At 47.3% G+C, this 17,942-nt stretch overlaps 1 protein-coding gene across 1 annotated transcript in view; it reads right to left on the bottom strand.

The window, feature by feature from the left end:
• Positions 1 to 17,942, bottom strand: part of DNAH7 (dynein axonemal heavy chain 7) — a 1,092,938-nt gene that overhangs the window by 962,669 nt on the left and 112,327 nt on the right. Inside the window, exon 4 of the mRNA XM_063934143.1 lies at positions 14,345 to 14,513. Within this exon, the coding sequence (XP_063790213.1) occupies positions 14,345 to 14,513 (169 nt within the window). The remainder of the gene's footprint in view (positions 1 to 14,344; positions 14,514 to 17,942) is intronic.

The following is a 17,942-nucleotide window of genomic DNA, read 5'->3' as shown; positions in this document are numbered from 1 at the left end:
AGAGCTTTTAAAGTATTTGAAAAAAAGACTAATGGATTGTGGACATTTAAAAGCAACTTGTAGCCAATTTCAAGATAGTAATAAATTACAATGTCTCACTTTTTTGGAACCAGATTACTGGAATATTGAAGAAGTACAAGTTCTATGGAAAGCAGCTGAAAAGCAATTGCTTGTATTTAATGACATTTTCAATTACCAAATTGATATTAATGAGTTTCGAGATTTCATGGAAAACGTTTAAAAAAATTCCCAGAACTATTCAATTCCTCAAAGTGTTTAAAGAGCTAAAAATATTGTCAGAACAATTGCTGTAAGTTCAGCAGAAGCGGAAAGGGGTTTTTCAAAGATGAACATTATATGTTCAGAGAAGAGAAGTCACCTAACTGTTTCTAATATATCAAACACAATGACTATTAGTCTAATCGGCCTACCCCTAAAGGTATGGAATCCTACTACTACAGTGAAAAGATGGTTAAGGATAAATCACACAGCCGATGATGCTCGGTTAAAAGCAAAGAAAATTGCATGTGAGGACGCCAATCAAACAGCAATATGGAAATACACTGCTCAAAAAAATAAAGAGAACACTTAAACAACACAATGTAACTCCAAGTCAATCACACTTCTGTGAAATCAAACTGTTCACTTAGGAAGCAACACTGATTGACAATCAATTTCACATGCTGTTGTGCAAATGGAATAGACAACAGGTGGAAATTATAGGCAATTAGCAAGACACCCCCAATAAAGGAGTTGTTCTGCAGGTGGTGACCACAGACCACTTCTCAGCTCCTATGCTTTCTGGCTGATGTTTTGGTCACTTTTGAAAGCTGGCGGTGCTTTCACTCTAGTGGTAGCATGAGACGGAGTCTACAACCCACACAAGTGGCTCAGGTAGTGCAGCTCATCCAGGATGGCACATCAATGCGAGCTGTGGCAAAAAGGTTTGCTGTGTCTGTCAGCGTAGTGTCCAGAGCATGGAGGAGCTACCAGGAGACAGGCCAGTACATCAGGAGACGTGGAGGAGGCCGTAGAAGGGCAACAACCCAGCAGCAGGACCGCTACCTACGCCTTTGTGCAAGGAGGAACAGGAGGAGCACTGCCAGAGCCCTGCAAAATGACCTCCAGCAAGCCACAAATGTGCATGTGTCTAGTCAAACAATCAGAAACAGACTCCATGAGGGTGGTATGAGGGCCCGACGTCCACAGGTGGGGGTTGTGCTTACAGCCCAACACCGTGCAGGACGTTTGGCATTTGCCAGAGAACACCAAGATTGGCAAATTCGCCACTGGCGCCCTGTGCTCTTCACAGATGAAAGCAGGTTCTCACTGAGCACATGTGACAGACGTGACAGAGTCTGGAAATGCCAAGGAGAACGTTCTGCTGCCTGCAACATCCTCCAGCATGACCTGTTTGACAGTGGGTCAGTAATGGTGTGGGGTGGCATTTCTTTGGGGGACCGCACAGCCCTCCATGTGCTCGCCAGAGGTAGCCTGACTGCCATTAGGTACCGAGATGAGATCCTCAGACCCCTGGTGAGACCATATGCTGGTGCGGTTGGCCCTGGGTTCCTCCTAATGCAAGACAATGCTAGACCTCATGTGGCTGGAGTGTGTCAGCAGTTCCTGCAAGACAAAGGCATTGATGCTATGGACTGGCCCGCCCGTTCCCCAGACCTGAATCCAATTGAGCACATCTGGGACATCATGTCTCGCTCCATCCACCAATGCCACGTTGCACCACAGACTGTCCAGGAGTTGGCGGATGCTTTAGTCCAGGTCTGGGAGGAGATCCCTCAGGAGACCATCCGCCACCTCATCAGGAGCATGCCCAGGCGTTGTAGGGAGGTCATAAAGGCTCGTGGAGGCCACACACACTACTGAGCCTCATTTTGACTTGTTTTAAGGTCATTACATCAAAGTTGGATCAGCCTGTAGTGTGTTTTTCCACTTTAATTTTGAGTGTGACTCCAAATCCAGACCTCCATGGGTTAATAAATTTGATTTCCATTGATAATTTTTGTGTGATTTTGTTGTCAGCACATTCAACTATGTAAAGAACAAAGTATTTAATAAGAATATTTCATTCATTCAGATCTAGGATGTGTTGTTTAAGTGTTCCCTTTATTTTTTTGAGCAGTGTATATTCAATAACAGTTTGTCAGGTATTTTACAACTCTTATAACATAATCTAGTTTGTGTACCTCTTTTATTGTTCTTATTTGAGTATTAAATGCATAAATTATTGAACTACCTTTCGGGTTATCTTTTGGTATACTTAAAATGGTCATTAGGACATAGAACCTGTTGTTAATATATTTGAATCCCACCACTGAGAACACTGGTTACATAAGAGAGACCCTTCTGGTGAAGTTGGAAACCTAACGTTACATGAAGGACACCGTCTTTTTCCCAGACATTCTATTGCAGAAACACACAGAGTTATGTGAATTAACACAGTGCAGTTAGAACACAAATAGTGAGAAAGCACAGCAACCCCAGACAGCGTGTATGGAGTGACACAGAGAGGATTGGGACCAGCACACAATACCCAGGCAAAGCAGCACTTTGCTGGGTATATTCTATATAGATCAATTTTGTATTACAGCAGTGTCACCGCCGCTGATGTGCCCCCCCCCCCCCCTTTCTATAAAACCCCCTGGTACCAGTACAATTGGTGGTTTAGCGTGGTCTGTGGAGGAGCAGCTCCAACATGCAGCCTTTCAGTTAGCAGCAGCAGGAAATGGCGCCCTCCAGCTTCTGGTTCCGCTATCTGGAAAGCCCTGCCCCTTCAGTGGCACGCAGTCCCTTACTGTTTTATACTGGCTGTAATGTTACCAAGGAAGTTATATAACCCCCTCTATGTAAAGGAAGGTTAAAAAAAAACCTTATTTCAGCGCCAGTTCTGGGGTCCACGGCGGGCACCGCAGCTTGCAGCCCGTGACCGCCGTGCCCTTATGCCACCACTTGTCACCGGGGACCCGCTAACCGGAACCCCGGTGTGATCACTCACCGCACCTGCATCTGCTTCAGCACTGTTAGGGGGTGGCGGCATGTTGCCGGCGTGTGGACACACAGTGTGGTATGTGAAACAGCGCCTCAGGAGCTTAATGTCCTGTCATCTGGGATTACGAACCATTAACCCTAGGGAGGTTGGTTCGGTGTCGTCGTCCCCCCCCCCTCCCCCAAGTCCCACAAAGCAGTTAGATTGGTTGCCAACCAGTACTACCTGAAAATAATAAACTAAAAGTCTTGAAGAAAACTCTCTGACGCAGAGGAATGCACCCGGCTCCTTGGGCACATTTTTCTAGACTGAGTCTGCACAAGGGGCACAGAGGGGAGGAGCCTGCACACACTATTGATTTCTTAAAGTGCCCAGGCTCCAATGGACCCAATCTATACCCCATGGTACTAAAGTCACCCCGGTATCCACTAGGACGTTAGAGAAATTATCAAGTATGAAGTAGAGTAATGTATAATGACTCTCAGAGGATATAAAAATTTTCTCTGGAATCTCCAGATTTTGATTGACAAAGGGTCAAAATTTCAAAGTGATACGTGGATTAGGTACTTAGATGTGAATATTTTTCCAGATACACCTCACAAGAAACGGATCATCAGAAATGCCATTTCCGAGTAATTCTTCAAAACTTTGACCCCCTATATCTCAAAAACCATGAAGCTTAGAGGAGAACATTTGTGCATGGGTTAGTAGCTATGTGGTAGTATCAAGTGTACAAAATATCATGAAAATCTGAGTCGGTGGGTGTCATGCCTGGGTGAACTGACATGGAATGACCCTGTTGTAATTATATTAATGATACATATGAGGTTGATGAGGCCATTAAGGCCAAGTTAAATAGGTAAAGAACCAATTTGCCAAAGTTAATCATGAAGATGAATGGTTCTCTGGGTGCTTCTCATGGCTAAATCCAGTGAACTGGCTTAATTGTTGGAGGATTAGCCTTGTTTCTAATTATCTATGTTGTGATGAAGGTTGTAATATTGTTATTCCAGGGACAAGAAAAAAGAATCACACCATGTGATGTTGATGAAACTCTACAAATCATGTGAACTTTAATAATCGATGTGTTACAAAAAGTCACCATGGATGAGATGTTGTGCGACTTGCAGCAATGTACTAAAAGGACTAAGCATGTTGGACTATGATAGAAACCATAAATGTAAGGATATTGTAACAGGACTTGACAAAGAAAATTGTAGATGGACTGAACAATCTCTAGGATAGTTAGGGACAGTGGAATCATGGGCTTGGTATGGGGGATGGGTTTCGCACTCATGGGAAATCCTATGCATGAGTACTGTAGATGGCACATGTGTACAGTACCTATTGTCCAGCAAGACCATGACCCAGTTAGGAAGGTCAAAGTAAGTTATGAATAAAATAAGGGAATGTGAGATTATATGTCAGAATATCCATAAAACATGACTCCATTTTGTGTCAAAATGGCATAGATTGTTATTCATAAGTGAAATAGAGTTTCCAGAAAGGTATTTTTCAGCAATATAATGAATGTTTGAGAAATTCACCTACACTTAGGGAAGAAATTAAAAACATAGAGAATGCTATCCACTAGCTATTAAAAATCTGGTTGGACATTTTAAGGCTCAATTCTGACATTTGATTAGAGGGCTATAGCAGGCAGAGATCCGCATAGGCTCGAAGCCACATAAGCACCCGGAGTTTTTGTGACAGTTATAAGGATAGGCAGGGCTAGCCTTAGTGATGGTCAGTTGTGGTCAGGTGACTTAGGGTACCTATTAGGGATGAGTAGGAGGAGTATAGGCAGGGGTATATAAGCATGGGATTAGGCAGCCATCTTCCTCTTGCCAGTTTTTCGTTGGATGTGGTAAGGTATTACAGTACAGCTGTTAGTGTTTGCCTCCTTTACCCTCTAATTTAATTTCACATTGCTTCAGTTTGTTATAATTCCCTTGCTTGTGCTATGCCTCGTCCTTGTAGGTCAGCGCCCCCTCCCCGCCGCCTGGCTGAGGCCGCCCGTCCGCTCGCAGCGGCTGGCTACCGCCGGCCGCGTGTGCGCTGAGTCCCCCCCCCCCCCGCTGCGCCGCCCGCTGGAGACATGGTGCTGCTCTCCACGGGCGGCAGGGTCTCGCCTGCGACTGCCGCTCCCGGAGCCCGGCGTGGCCGAGGTGCCGCGCCCGTCGGGTCTCCGGCCTCTCTGGGCGGTCAGGCTCTTTTCCTCACGGCCGCGGTGAGCGTGTCCGGGGACCCGCCGAGCAGGCCCCGCGACGCCGCTCAAGGGTGCGTGCTGCCGGGGCTCTCACCAGCCGGCTCCCCTGCGGGGGCTTGGCTGGTACAGGATGTAATCGCGTTGCCAGCAGCGTCGGGCGCAGTTCGGGGGGCGGGGCCCGCGCTCACACACACTTATGGGGGTGGTTTGGATACCCTTTTCCCACCCGCCGTTCCCATGGTTTCCACCGCCGCGGTGGGCATGGGGGCTCCGGGTGTAGGCGGGCAGGCATCTGGGATTCTCCCGGGGGCGCTCCCGGTGTCCCAGATCCTGCTGCCGCCGATCAGTGGCCTGTGGCCCAGTGAGGTGACGCCATCTGCTGGCCAACTCATGGTACAGCAGATGGGGTCAGGGCACAGTTCCATGGCCGCTTCATTTGCATCCCGGGGTGGTGCGTATCACGCGGCGCCCGGGGGTTTCCTGCCGGCTGCATCGGTGTCGGTTGCCTGGTCGGGTGCGCTGCAATTCCCGGTCATGACTTCCGGGGCGGCACCTGATGTCCGAGGGGGTCGGGTCACTTTGTCGTCCCCTTACCTGCCACCGGCGTTTACGCACTCGCAGGGCGGGGTGACATATTGGCCTGCGCCGAGTGGTCCGGGGTTTGCCCCGTTTGCGGGTGCTTACGCCGGCGGTTTTACTCCCGGGGCTCGCCCGCAGACGCCTTACTGGGCGGCCCCGTTTTCTCAGGCTCCGTATAATTGGCACTCTGGTTTTACCGCCCCGGCCACATGGCCTCCGGCTTTTGGTGCGTCCGGGGGCTCGGCAAGCGCAGCGGCTGTGGACATGCCTGCCCCCCGTTCCCAGACCACACTTTCTGCTTCCCCCCCTCCGTTGCCTCCGGTTCCCCCTCCGGAGGCTGACGTTTTTGTACCCCCTCTCCCCCCCCCTTCTTTTTCCCCGTCAGGTGGCGGCGTGTCCGGGGGGATCTCTCCCCCGGGCGGATCATCTGGAGCCAGGGCAGCAGCAACGTCCAGTGAAGCGCAGACGGGAGTGGTGACGCAGGCCGAGCAAGTGGGAACGGGCGCAGCTGGGGGAGCTCGGGTCCCTGAAGAGGTGCCGTCCGGCCCCGCCGCCACGTCCGAAGAAGTGGGCGGTCCTTCTGGAACTGGTGAGACAGTTAATTTTTCTTCTGATAGTTCTTCTTCCAGCTCTTCTTCGGATACTAGGTCTTCCGGGTCCCCTAGGCGCCCGCGTAAATTAGCCAAGCTCATTGCGCATCGCTTGCATAAAAAAGATAGGAAGGCTAAGGGCACGGTTTCGGCAGTCACGCCGGACCCTCCGCGTTTTACAGAAATGGTGCACTGCGCAAACACTGCGGTCACCAGGGGTTTGCGTAAACGTATGAGGGAAAAAATTAGGAAGGGTAAATATGTCAACATGTTCACCCTTACGGATGATATGAGGAAGGCGTTCGATAAGGCCAAGAAGGTCGGGGGCATTGGTGAGAATGCGTTTCGCAATTTTCATCAGTGGCTCTGGGGGTTTTTAGTGTTCACAGCTTGCTACGCGGAGACGCGGCCGAAGGAGTATCATAACACGGTCAAATATTTGTTCTTGGTGCACGAGATGTACTTGACCTCCAAGGGTTACGCGTGGCGGGACTACGACGAGAAATTCCGTCGTAACCAAGACGGTAACCCGACACTACCCTTGGGGTTTAAGGACGTTGAAGTCTGGTTGGAGGTCACTCAACATAAGAGGCCCCTCGCGGAGGCCCAAGGCGGCAAGCCGGGTGTGGGTGCCCGTCCGACCCCGCTTCTAGGGAATAAAGGGAAATGCTTCGCTTTCAACGAGGGCAAGTGTCCCCGGGGTTCTAACTGCCGTTTTCGCCACTCCTGCAAAGTGTGCGGCGGGGGACACCCGGCCAAAGATTGCCCGTCCCTTTCCGGGTCCCGGCCCTCTGAGGCGGCCGAGGTTCCTGGAAGTGGAAAGTAAGGCGTTTTCCCCCATTAACGTCCCTGAATTGACCAGATGGTTGAGTGCTTACCCTGACGTCAATTCAGGGTTGTTTTTGTTGGAGGGTTTCCGTAACGGGTTCAGGCTCCCCATCCCGGATTCGGTCCTCGTAGTCTCCAGGCGAAATTTGAAATCCGCCCGCGATTTCCCCTCAGTTGTCTCCCATAAGGTGCAGGCTGAAATCAACTTGGGACGCATGTGCGGCCCTTTCCCGTCCCCTCCAGTGCTCCGGCTGTGCATTTCTCCGTTGGGGGTGGTTCCCAAGAAGGCCCCGGGTCAATTCCGCCTCATTCAACATTTGTCGCACCCCCGGGGTGGCTCTGTCAACGATGCCATCCCGGAGGAAGCTTGCAGGGTGAGATACCAATCCTTTGATGAGGCTCTGCGGTTAGTCAAAGGGGCGGGTCCAGGCGCCCTCATGGCCAAGCTGGACATTGAGTCCGCTTTCCGCCTCCTGCCCATTCACCCCGATTCCCTCCGTTTCCTAGGTTTCCGGTTAGGGGGTGGATTTTACGTCGACAGGTGCTTGCCCATGGGTTGTTCCATCTCTTGTGCCTACTTTGAGAAATTCAGTTCGTTCTTGCATTGGTGCGTGGTGTCAGCCTCCGGCCACCCGGGGGTTGCCCACTACTTAGACGATTTTCTCTTTGTGGGTCCAAGGGATGAGTCGGTTTGCGGGGACGTGCTGAGTTTAGCCCAGAGTTTATTCGGTCGTTTAGGCGTGAACGTGGCCTCGGATAAGACCGAGGGTCCCACGGTGTGTCTCAGTTATTTGGGCATTGAAATCGATTCGGCGGCCGGTTGCTGCCGACTTCCCGCCGATAAAGTGCAAAAATTGCTGGGGCTCATAGAACAATGCCTCCTCAGTCGTAGGGTCAGATTACAACGGTTACAGTCGTTGCTTGGATCTTTCAATTTTGCGTGCAGGATCATACCCATGGGTCGCGTTTTCTGCCGTAAACTTGAGAGGTCCATGTCAGGGGTTCGGAAACCTCACCATACGGTTTACATTTCGCGGGAAATTAGGGAGGATTTAAGAATCTGGTCCACTTTTTTGGTTTCCTTTAACCGGGAGGTGTTATGGCCAGCTGAGCGTTGTTCCAACGCCGCCCTGCAACTTTTTACCGATGCCGCCGGGGGTACGGGCTTTGGGGCGTTTTTCAAGACAGAGTGGTGCGCCGCGCCTCGGCCTTCAGCATGGGTTTCCCGTGGTTTTACAAAGAACTTGCTTCTTTTGGAATTGTTCCCTTTGATAGTGGCCGTCGAATTGTGGGCACTCAGCTTGTCGGATCGGAGCATCGTGTTCCGCTGCGATAATCTGGGTGTCGTGCACGCGGTCAATAACCAACGCTCGTCCTCCCCGCAAGCGCTGCGCTTGTTACGTTATTTAGTGCTTAAGTGCTTGAGGTTTAATATTCATTTCACGGCTGCACATGTCCCGGGGGTGGACAATAGAATCGCTGACGCACTGTCGCGTTTTGAGTTCAATAAGTTTAGGGAGCTGGTTCCTGATGCTGCTGTTGGGGGTTTATCGGTTCCGCCCTTCCTGTGGAATCTCGTTGACTAAGGCGGCAGGTTTGCCTCGTTGACGGTATTGTGGACAGGTTGGGCGATGGGTTTAACACCGCCTCGGTGAGTGGGTCCTGCCTATGCGGGCAAGATACCGTCTTGGGTATTGAAGCCCGGTCTCATTTGGCTGGGCTTGCGCCCTGGTTATGGAGTGTTGTTATCTGTGTTAGTTCACTGCGCCTGTTGCGCAAACCCGAAAACGTGTTTTACCCGTCGGTTCTTGAACGGCTAGCGTTCAGGAATGGGGGGTGTGAAGTGAATTTTTTAATTTTCCTCTGAGGGGGCCGAATTACAATTGGCATCACTCACGGTCCCGGGAGGTTTTTTGAGTTTTCTTCTTCACTCGGGTTCTTTATATGCATGATTTGTTTGGTTACTGTAATGTGTATAATTTGCTGACGGTAGGAATTTTCTTTTGCAGCTGCTTTGGACGTCTCGGATCAGATTTGGCTTATTGGCCATTCTTTCATTTTTTGGGCGGAGAGGCATCCTATGGCGGGACGAACAGGCGAATTTTTGGGGGACAAAGTAGTTAGATGGTTGGGTGTCAGAGGTTTACGTTGGATGGGTTTGCTTCGCCTGCTGTTTCGGCATGAACGAAGATGGGGGCGGCCTGGCTGGATTGTCATTCACCTCGGGGGGAATGATATGGGTTGAGTCAAAGGCATAGACCTCATTCTGAGTATCAAGGCGGATTTGGTGGCGTTGTGAGCATCCTGGCCAAGAGTGACAGTTGTATGGTCAGACATAGTGCCCCGTTTTCACTGGCGGGGTGCTGTTCGTTTTTCGGCAATTGAGAAAGCGAGGAAGAAAGTTAATTCCGCTGTGTCAGTGTATGTACAGGCGATAGGGGGTTTAGTAGTTAGGCACCCGCTTTTAGTTCTGCGCAATGTTCAGTTTTATAGGGAGGACCGTGTTCACCTTTCCCCTGCGGGAGTTGGTGTGTTTTTGGAGAGTATCTTCAGAGTTGTGTCGGGTTGAGTCTTTTCCTTCGGTTTGGTGGGATGGCGATCTCCGTTTTTTGTTAAAAATCCTTGTTGTGGCGGAAAGTCGCTACCAGCCAGCGGTCAAAGTTACATAAGTGGTCACTGTGGGGCACCCCCTTTTGATTGAACAGCGACTGTGTCCTCCCCTTGCGGGTGGACTACGGATGTGCCTGTGCAGGTTCGTCCACGGCTCTGCTAAAGTAAGGGGGGTGAGTCCTGCACAGTGCGGGTTATGTTAAGGAGGCGGTTGTGAGTCCCCTCCTATTTTTATTTGGTTTATTAGAGTTGACTGGTGCTGGTGATTTGGTAGCGCCTTTTCTCGTCATCCTCCAATATTCTTTAGTTTAAACGACAGGTCATTCAAACAATAAATATCAGTTGACCTTTAAATCTAGCAGTTGGTGTCCGTGTGGTTATTTCATAGTGATAAGGTAGCTAGTTATAAATGTTAGGTGTGTCAGAATAAAGTCATGGGTGGCTTAAGCAGGCAGAGATCCGCATAGGCTCGAAGCCACATAAGCACCCGGAGTTTTTGTGACAGTTATAAGGATAGGCAGGGCTAGCCTTAGTGATGGGCAGTTGTGGTCAGGTGACTTAGGGTACCTATTAGGGATGAGTAGGAGGAGTATAGGCAGGGGTATATAAGCATGGGATTAGGCAGCCATCTTCCTCTTGCCAGTTTTTCGTTGGATGCCATCCCACCCGCCCTGTAACTGTTGCTTGCGGTTCGCTTTTCGGACCTCTTCTTTCAATTTTAGCAGGCTTTGATAGCCAGATGGGCGGAAAGTCGCTACCAGCCAGCGGTCAAAGTTACATAAGTGGTCACTGTGGGGCACCCCCTTTTGATTGAACAGCGAGTGTGTCCTCCCCTTGCGGGTGGACTACGGATGTGCCTGTGCGGGTTCGTCCACGGCTCTGCTAAAGTAAGGGGGGTGAGTCCTGCACAGTGCGGGTTATGTTAAGGAGGCGGTTGTGAGTCCCCTCCTATTTTTATTTGGTTTATTAGAGTTGACTGGTGCTGGTGATTTGGTAGCGCCTTTTCTCGTCATCCTCCAATATTCTTTAGTTTAAACGACAGGTCATTCAAACAATAAATATCAGTTGACCTTTAAATCTAGCAGTTGGTGTCCGTGTGGTTATTTCATAGTGATAAGGTAGCTAGTTATAAATGTTAGGTGTGTCAGAATAAAGTCATGGGTGGCTTAATGACCTCAGCAAGCTATAAACATTAAATAAGAGAGTGACTCATTTTTAAGCAATTAATATCATCTATTTTACTAAAGTAATACTACTCTCTCTAGTGACTATATATTATACTCAAAGTATAAATGCATATTCATGTATTTAAATATTAAGACATACGCAGAGTGTTTTCCTATATCTTTACACTGATGGAACGGTTATATAAAGGGGCACACGCACAATAAAAACTTTAAAATACTAAGAAGCACTTCTGATTGTGTGTTTTATTCTCTCCGGTCAATCGTAAACAGAGCAGCCACCCTGAAATCACTGAACTGTACTATTTAAACCCCTTCAGTGGCATGCCTGGAAAATCTCCGGGGCCAGCTGCACTGGGTAGACTGGCTATCCCGGAAATTTCCGGGCATGACACTGCTCCTCCTTCGTACTCCACTTGGGGGTGGAGTTTTGCGGAATGACGTAGTTGTGTCATTGCGCAAAACTCTGCTGACTGCAATCTATTACATTTAGGGGGGAATTAAATTGATTTAAGTAAATTTTATAGCAAAAACAGGCTTTATTGCAACTTGTGCCCGATGTTTCAATTAATTTTATATTTGCGGTAAAATGTACCTGCTTTTGTGTAATCACCCTTATACACATTATGCCACACAGTAATGCCCCTTATACACATTATGCCATACAGTAGTTCCCCTTATACTGTCACATTATGTCACACAGTAATACCCCTTATACACAGTAAGCTCACAGTAATAACCCTTATACACATTATGCCACACAGTAGTGCCTCTTATATACATTATGTCACACAGTAATATCTCTTATTCTCTTATATACAATATGCCACACAGTAGTGCCCCTTATTGACAATAAAAAACACTAGTGCTGCTGCTAGATCAGGCTTAAGAGAGGGGGGAAGACATTAGAATTCAACTATTCAATTTAAGAACAATTACATATTGTTATTTAATAGTGGAATTCTATTATTCCCCTTCCCTCCTCTGCCTAAACCTGATCTAGCAGCACTCCAGTGTTTTTTGTCTGTAATTTAAACTCTACTAGTACAGGGGCAGATAAGAGCCACAATCGCAAAAACACATGAATGTTACTGTATTGTGTAAGATGTACAAGGGGTACTATTATGTGGCATAATGTGTAGGAGTAGTATTGTGTGGTGCAATGTCTAAGTGGTATTACTGTGTGAGGTAATGTGGGGCACTAGTGTGTGACTTAAAGTGAATAAGGGGCACTACTGTTTGGCGTAACATGACTAAGGGGCACTACTGTATGGCATAACATGAATACAGTTGCACTACTGGGTGGTGTAATATGAATAAGGTACACTATTGTGTGTTATAACGTGACTAAGGGACACTGCTGTGAGGTATAATGTGAATAAGGGACATTACTGAGTGGCATAACTTAAATTGGGGATACTATTGTGTGACCACACGCCTTTCCTGTGAGATCATGCTCTCCTGGAAGGGCACCAGTGCTTATCTGGCACAGGGCACAGAAATGTCTAGTTACGGCTCTAGTTATTACATACAGTACTAGCAACACTTAATTCTGCTCTTAAACATGCGGGAACAGCAGTTGCTGAGTATTTTAAGGGCAGAATAGCTTGATAAATATGCCATTTAGGGGGGATTCAATTAGGTGCAAAGGGGGCAGATTGGCCGTTGCCACAGCATTTCAATGCTGGCAACAGCAGCCTGATCCGCCCCCTTCGCCTGGCCGAATGCTGGATTCGCCTTAAAAGTGCTTGTTGCCTATGGGGCAGCAAGCACTTTTTAGCGAGATCCCTGTCACCGTAGAGTGCGGCAGTGTCCCACGGATTCACCAGGCGAAAATGCCAGAACTTATTGAATCCCCTCCATTAGTTTTTAAATGTCTTCATTCATTAATATTCCTACATACTAAAATTCAAGATTTGTTCTATATATTTTGACATATTTTAATTTGATTATTTTCATACTTTCTATATAGTTTGTCCTTCTATTTCTAGTTTGCCATTGCTAACAATCCTTTCCACCATTTAACAGTTTCCCAAGCTTCAGACACTTAACATTATATTTCATCCCTTTATAAAACACAACCTCAGTATTCAAAATACACACATATTTCGCTACAGTACATCTACACTCATTACCTCCTCAAATATACACCTAGCTTTATTCCATTTGTTTTAATGAGACTTAGGGGTATATTCAATTGAGGTCGGATCCATTCCGACATGCATTTGTCGGAATGGATCCGACAAGGGCTATTCAATCTCATCTCAATTCGACTTTAAAAAAGTCGAATTGAGATGAGGGACCGGAGAAGGGGGAGACCAGCGGGGAGACGGGGGACAGCCACGGGCAGACGGAGGACAGCAGCACTACAGCAGCGCTGCAGGAGGATGTGGCACAGCCGCCAGACCTCACGGCACCGTCCACCCGACTCCAACAAGTGGGACCTCACTTGCTGGAGCCGGGTGGACTCTGCCTTGAGCGGCCGCTGTGCCACATCCTCCTGCAGCGCTGTGCTGTAGCGCTGCTGTCCCCCGTCTGCCTGAGGCTCTCCCGCCTCTCCTCCTCTCAGGTCCCTCATCTCAGTCCGACTTAAGTCGGACTAAGATGGTCGGAAACGGCCCCGTTTCCCTCAGAAGCACGTGAATCGGCAGCTATACAGTGGATTCACGTACTATTCGACAAGTCGAATTCCCCGACTTGTCGAATAAAAAAGCTGGGGACTGAATAGGTCGGAACCCCTTCTGACCTGAAAAAGACGAAAACTTAATTGAATATACCCCTATAGGTGTGTACACATGGTGAGATTCGCGCTAACCCAGATTCTCACTATGTGACAGGGACTAAGTCGGTATCGCAAGCACATAATGGGCGGTATTCAATTGTTTGAAAAGTCAGTTGGGTGTCTGTTTTTTCCTATCTACAGTAATAGACAGAAATAAAACAGACAAGCAAACGACTTTTCAAACATTTGAATTCCCCCCAATGAGTGTGCTTGGGATACTGACTATGTTCGATTTTGGCTAAGTGTCAATTTTGACTATCTATTCTACGAGATAGTCAAAATTGACTTGCCTGCACAGTCTATCTATGCTTGCGATGCCAACCATGCGGGACCGTGCATCGCATCGGGATCGCAAGGTGACTTTCACCTTGCGATCTGCACTAACTTTTCTTACGATTTTGACTATATAGTCAAAATCGTAAGAAAATATCTCACAGTGTGTGCACACCATCAGACTGTGAGTGTTCATGAGATAAATTATGGAATTTGTCTTATTAACTAATGCTCTGATAGACTAAATGACCTAAAATATAAAAAGAAAATAAATAACTAACTTACATTAGAATAGCAACAAGAGCACTTCTGAACTGTTCCCGGTCTTTCTTTGGGTGAGAATAACTGCTTGGCGAAGGTCCAGCTGAGAAATGTTCATACTTTGTCGATCTACCCTTTGGAAAGCTGGAATTCATGATTTTGCGTTTCTTGTGTTGTGGGGTGACAAAAAGTCCTAAAACATGAATCACATAAGGCTTTTCAAATGTCTCAATACATAAAAATACAGCATATCTTCCAACATTCTGTCTATGGAAAGAGGGACTCTTCTGTGCGTCGAAGGTGTGCGCTCCCAAAAAATTTGCATGTCCTCGGGGAAAAGAGGGCGTGCATTCGCGGAAATGTCACTATCACGAGCCATGCCCCTGTTTTTGTCTCTATGGGGGCATGTGAGCTGCTGACCATGCCCCCAGTCTCTCTCTCCCAGTAAATCTGCTAAGCAGAGCAGCAGGTGAGAGAGGGTCTCCCAACTGCCTCCCCCACCGCGGGACACTACAGCCCGCGGGTGAGAGAGTCCAATAAAAATGGGACTGTCCGCGAGAATCGGGACAGTTGGGAGGTAGGTATGGTACAGTAAATCATTTGATAGTTCTGCAACACCAGAAACATTTCCATCCTCTCCACATGATTAAATGAGTGATAAGAATGAAGAATGTATTATGGTACAGGGTGGGAGTAAGGGGGATAAAAAAAAATGGAAAGGTTATTAAAAGCAATAACAAAAACCAGTGGTGCACTTGGAAAGGGTTTTTTTTGTTTTTGTTTTGTTTTTTAAAATCCCTCTGTGTTGTAGTCATCAACTTGACAAAAGGTTAATTAACCGAAATTATTCTGGGATATATAACGCTCAACCCCTTTTGCTTATGTACAGTATGTTACCTTGATATTCCAATATACATATATATATATATACAGTGCATCCGGAAAGCATTCACAGCACTTCACTTTTTCCACATTTTGTTATGTTTATAGCCTTATTCCAAACTGGAATTAAAAAAAAATTCTCTCAAATTCTGCACACATAATGAAAATGTGAAAAAAGTGTTTTTGAGATTATTGCTAATTTATTAAAAATAAAAAACTAAGAAATCACATGTACATAAGTATTCACAGCCTTTGCTTAATACTTTGTTGATGCACCTTTGGCAGCAATTACAGCCTCAAGTCTTTTTGAATATGATGCCACAAGCTTGGCACACCTATCTTTGGGCAGTTTCGCCCGTTCCTCTTTGCAGCACCTCTCAAGCTCCATCAGGTTGGATGGGAAGCGTTGGTGCACAGCCATTTTCAGATCCCTCCAGAGATGTTCAATCGGATTCAAGTCTGGGCTCTGGCTGGGCCACTCCAGGACATTAACGGAGTTGTCATGAAGCCACTCCTTTGATATCTTGTGTGCTTAGGGACGTTGTCCTGCTGGAAGATGAACCGTCGCCCCAGTCTGATGCCAAGAGCACTCTTTGAGCAGGTTTTCATCCAGGATGTCTCAGTACATTGCTGCATTCATCTTTCCCTCTAACCTGACTAGTCTCCCAGTTCCTGCCACTGAAAAACATACCCACAGCATGATGCTGCCACCACCAGGCTTCACTGTAGGGATGGTATTGGCCTGGTGATGAGCGATGCCTGGTTTCCTCCAAACATGATGCCTGGCATTCACGTCAAAAAGAGTTCAATCTTTATCTCATCACACCAGAGAATTTTGTTTCTCATGATCTGAGAGTCCTTCAGGTGCATTTTGGCAAACTCCAGGTGGGCTGCCAAGTGCTTTTTACTAAGGAGTGGCTCTTGTCTGGCCACTCTACCATACATGCTTGATTGGTGGATTGCTGCAGAGATGGATGTCCTTCTGGAAGGTTCTCATCTCTCCACAGAGGAATACTGTAGCTCTGACAGAGTGACCATCAGGTTCTTGGTCACCTCCCTGACTAGGGCCCTTCTTCCCCGATCGCTCAGTTTAGACGGCCGGCCAGCTCTAAGAAGAGTCCTGTTGGTTCCGAACTGCTTCCATTTACGGATGATGGAGGCCACTGTGCTCATTGGGACCTTCAAAGCAGCAGATATTTTTTCTGTACCCTTCCCCAGATTTGTGCCACGAAACAATCCTGTCTCGGAGGTCTACAGACAATTCCTTTGATGTCATGCTTGGTTTGTGCGCATACACTGTCAAGTGTGGGACCTTATATAGAGAGGTGTGTGCCTTTCCAAATCTTGTCCAATTTATCACAGGTGGACTCCAATTAAGTCGTAGGAACATCTCAAGGATGATCAGTGGAAACAGGATGCACCTGAGCTCAATTTTGAGCTTCATGGCAAAGGCAGTGAATAATTATGTACATGTGGTTTCTTAGTTTTTTATTTTTAATAAATTTGCAAAAACCTAAAAATAAGATTTTACTTACCGGTAAATCTATTTCTCGTAGTCCGTAGAGGATGCTGGGGACTCCGTAAGGACCATGGGGAATAGACGGGCTCCGCAGGAGATAGGGCACTTTAAGAAAGACTTTGGAATCTGGGTGTGCACTGGCTCCTCCCTCCATGCCCCTCCTCCAGACCTCAGTTAGGGAAACTGTGCCCAGAGGAGACGGACAATACGAGGAAAGGATTTTAGTTAATCCAAGTGCAAGATTCATACCAGCCACACCAATCATACCGTATAACCTGTGATAAACTACCCAGTTAACAGCATGAACAACAACATAGTCTCGGTTCAAACCGATTAAACTATAACATAACCCTTATGTAAGCAATAACTATATACAAGTCTTGCAGAAGAAGTCCGCACTTGGGACGGGCGCCCAGCATCCTCTACGGACTACGAGAAATAGATTTACCGGTAAGTAAAATCTTATTTTCTCTAACGTTCTAGAGGATGCTGGGGACTCCGTAAGGACCATGGGGATTATACCAAAGCTCCCAAACAAGCGGGAGAGTGCGGATGACTCTGCAGCACCGATTGAGCAAACAGGAGGTCCTCCTCAGCCAGGGTAGCAAACTTATAGAACTTTGCAAAGGTCTTTGACCCCGACCAAGTAGCAGCTCGGCATAGTTGTAGTGCCGAGACCCCTCGGGCAGCCGCCCAAGAAGAGCCCACCTTCCTAGTGGAATGGGCCTTAACCGATTTTGGTAACGGCAATCCTGCCGTAGAATGCGCCTGCTGAATCGTGTTACAGATCCAGCGAGCAATAGTCTGCTTTGAAGCAGGGCCGCCAACTTTGTTGGCTGCATACAGGACAAACAGTGCTTCTGTTTTTCTGATCCTAGCCGTTCTAGCCATGTAAATTTTCAAAGCCCTGACCACAGAAACAGTGGCTGATGATATATGAATAGGCGTACTACACCCCACACAAACAGCACAAAAAGTCTTTCAGAAGTAACACCTAACTTCAAGCAAATATGGAAAAGACAAAATAGAGACTTCAATAGGCGTTATATGAGGTTACATATACACAAAAGGAAGTCTAAGCCTTTCCTTATATTATATATATGTTCTGCTAGACGTACTTTTAAATTTCTCCCAGTTTTTCCAATATATATATAAAATCGCATTTACATTGGAGGGCATAGATCAAATTTTTTGAATCACACGTAATGAATTCCTTAATCT

Source organism: Pseudophryne corroboree, chromosome 7 (assembly GCF_028390025.1).
Source record: "Pseudophryne corroboree isolate aPseCor3 chromosome 7, aPseCor3.hap2, whole genome shotgun sequence".
Taxonomy (NCBI): Eukaryota; Metazoa; Chordata; class Amphibia; order Anura; family Myobatrachidae; genus Pseudophryne; species Pseudophryne corroboree.
This window is presented reverse-complemented; position numbering and strand designations above follow the sequence as displayed.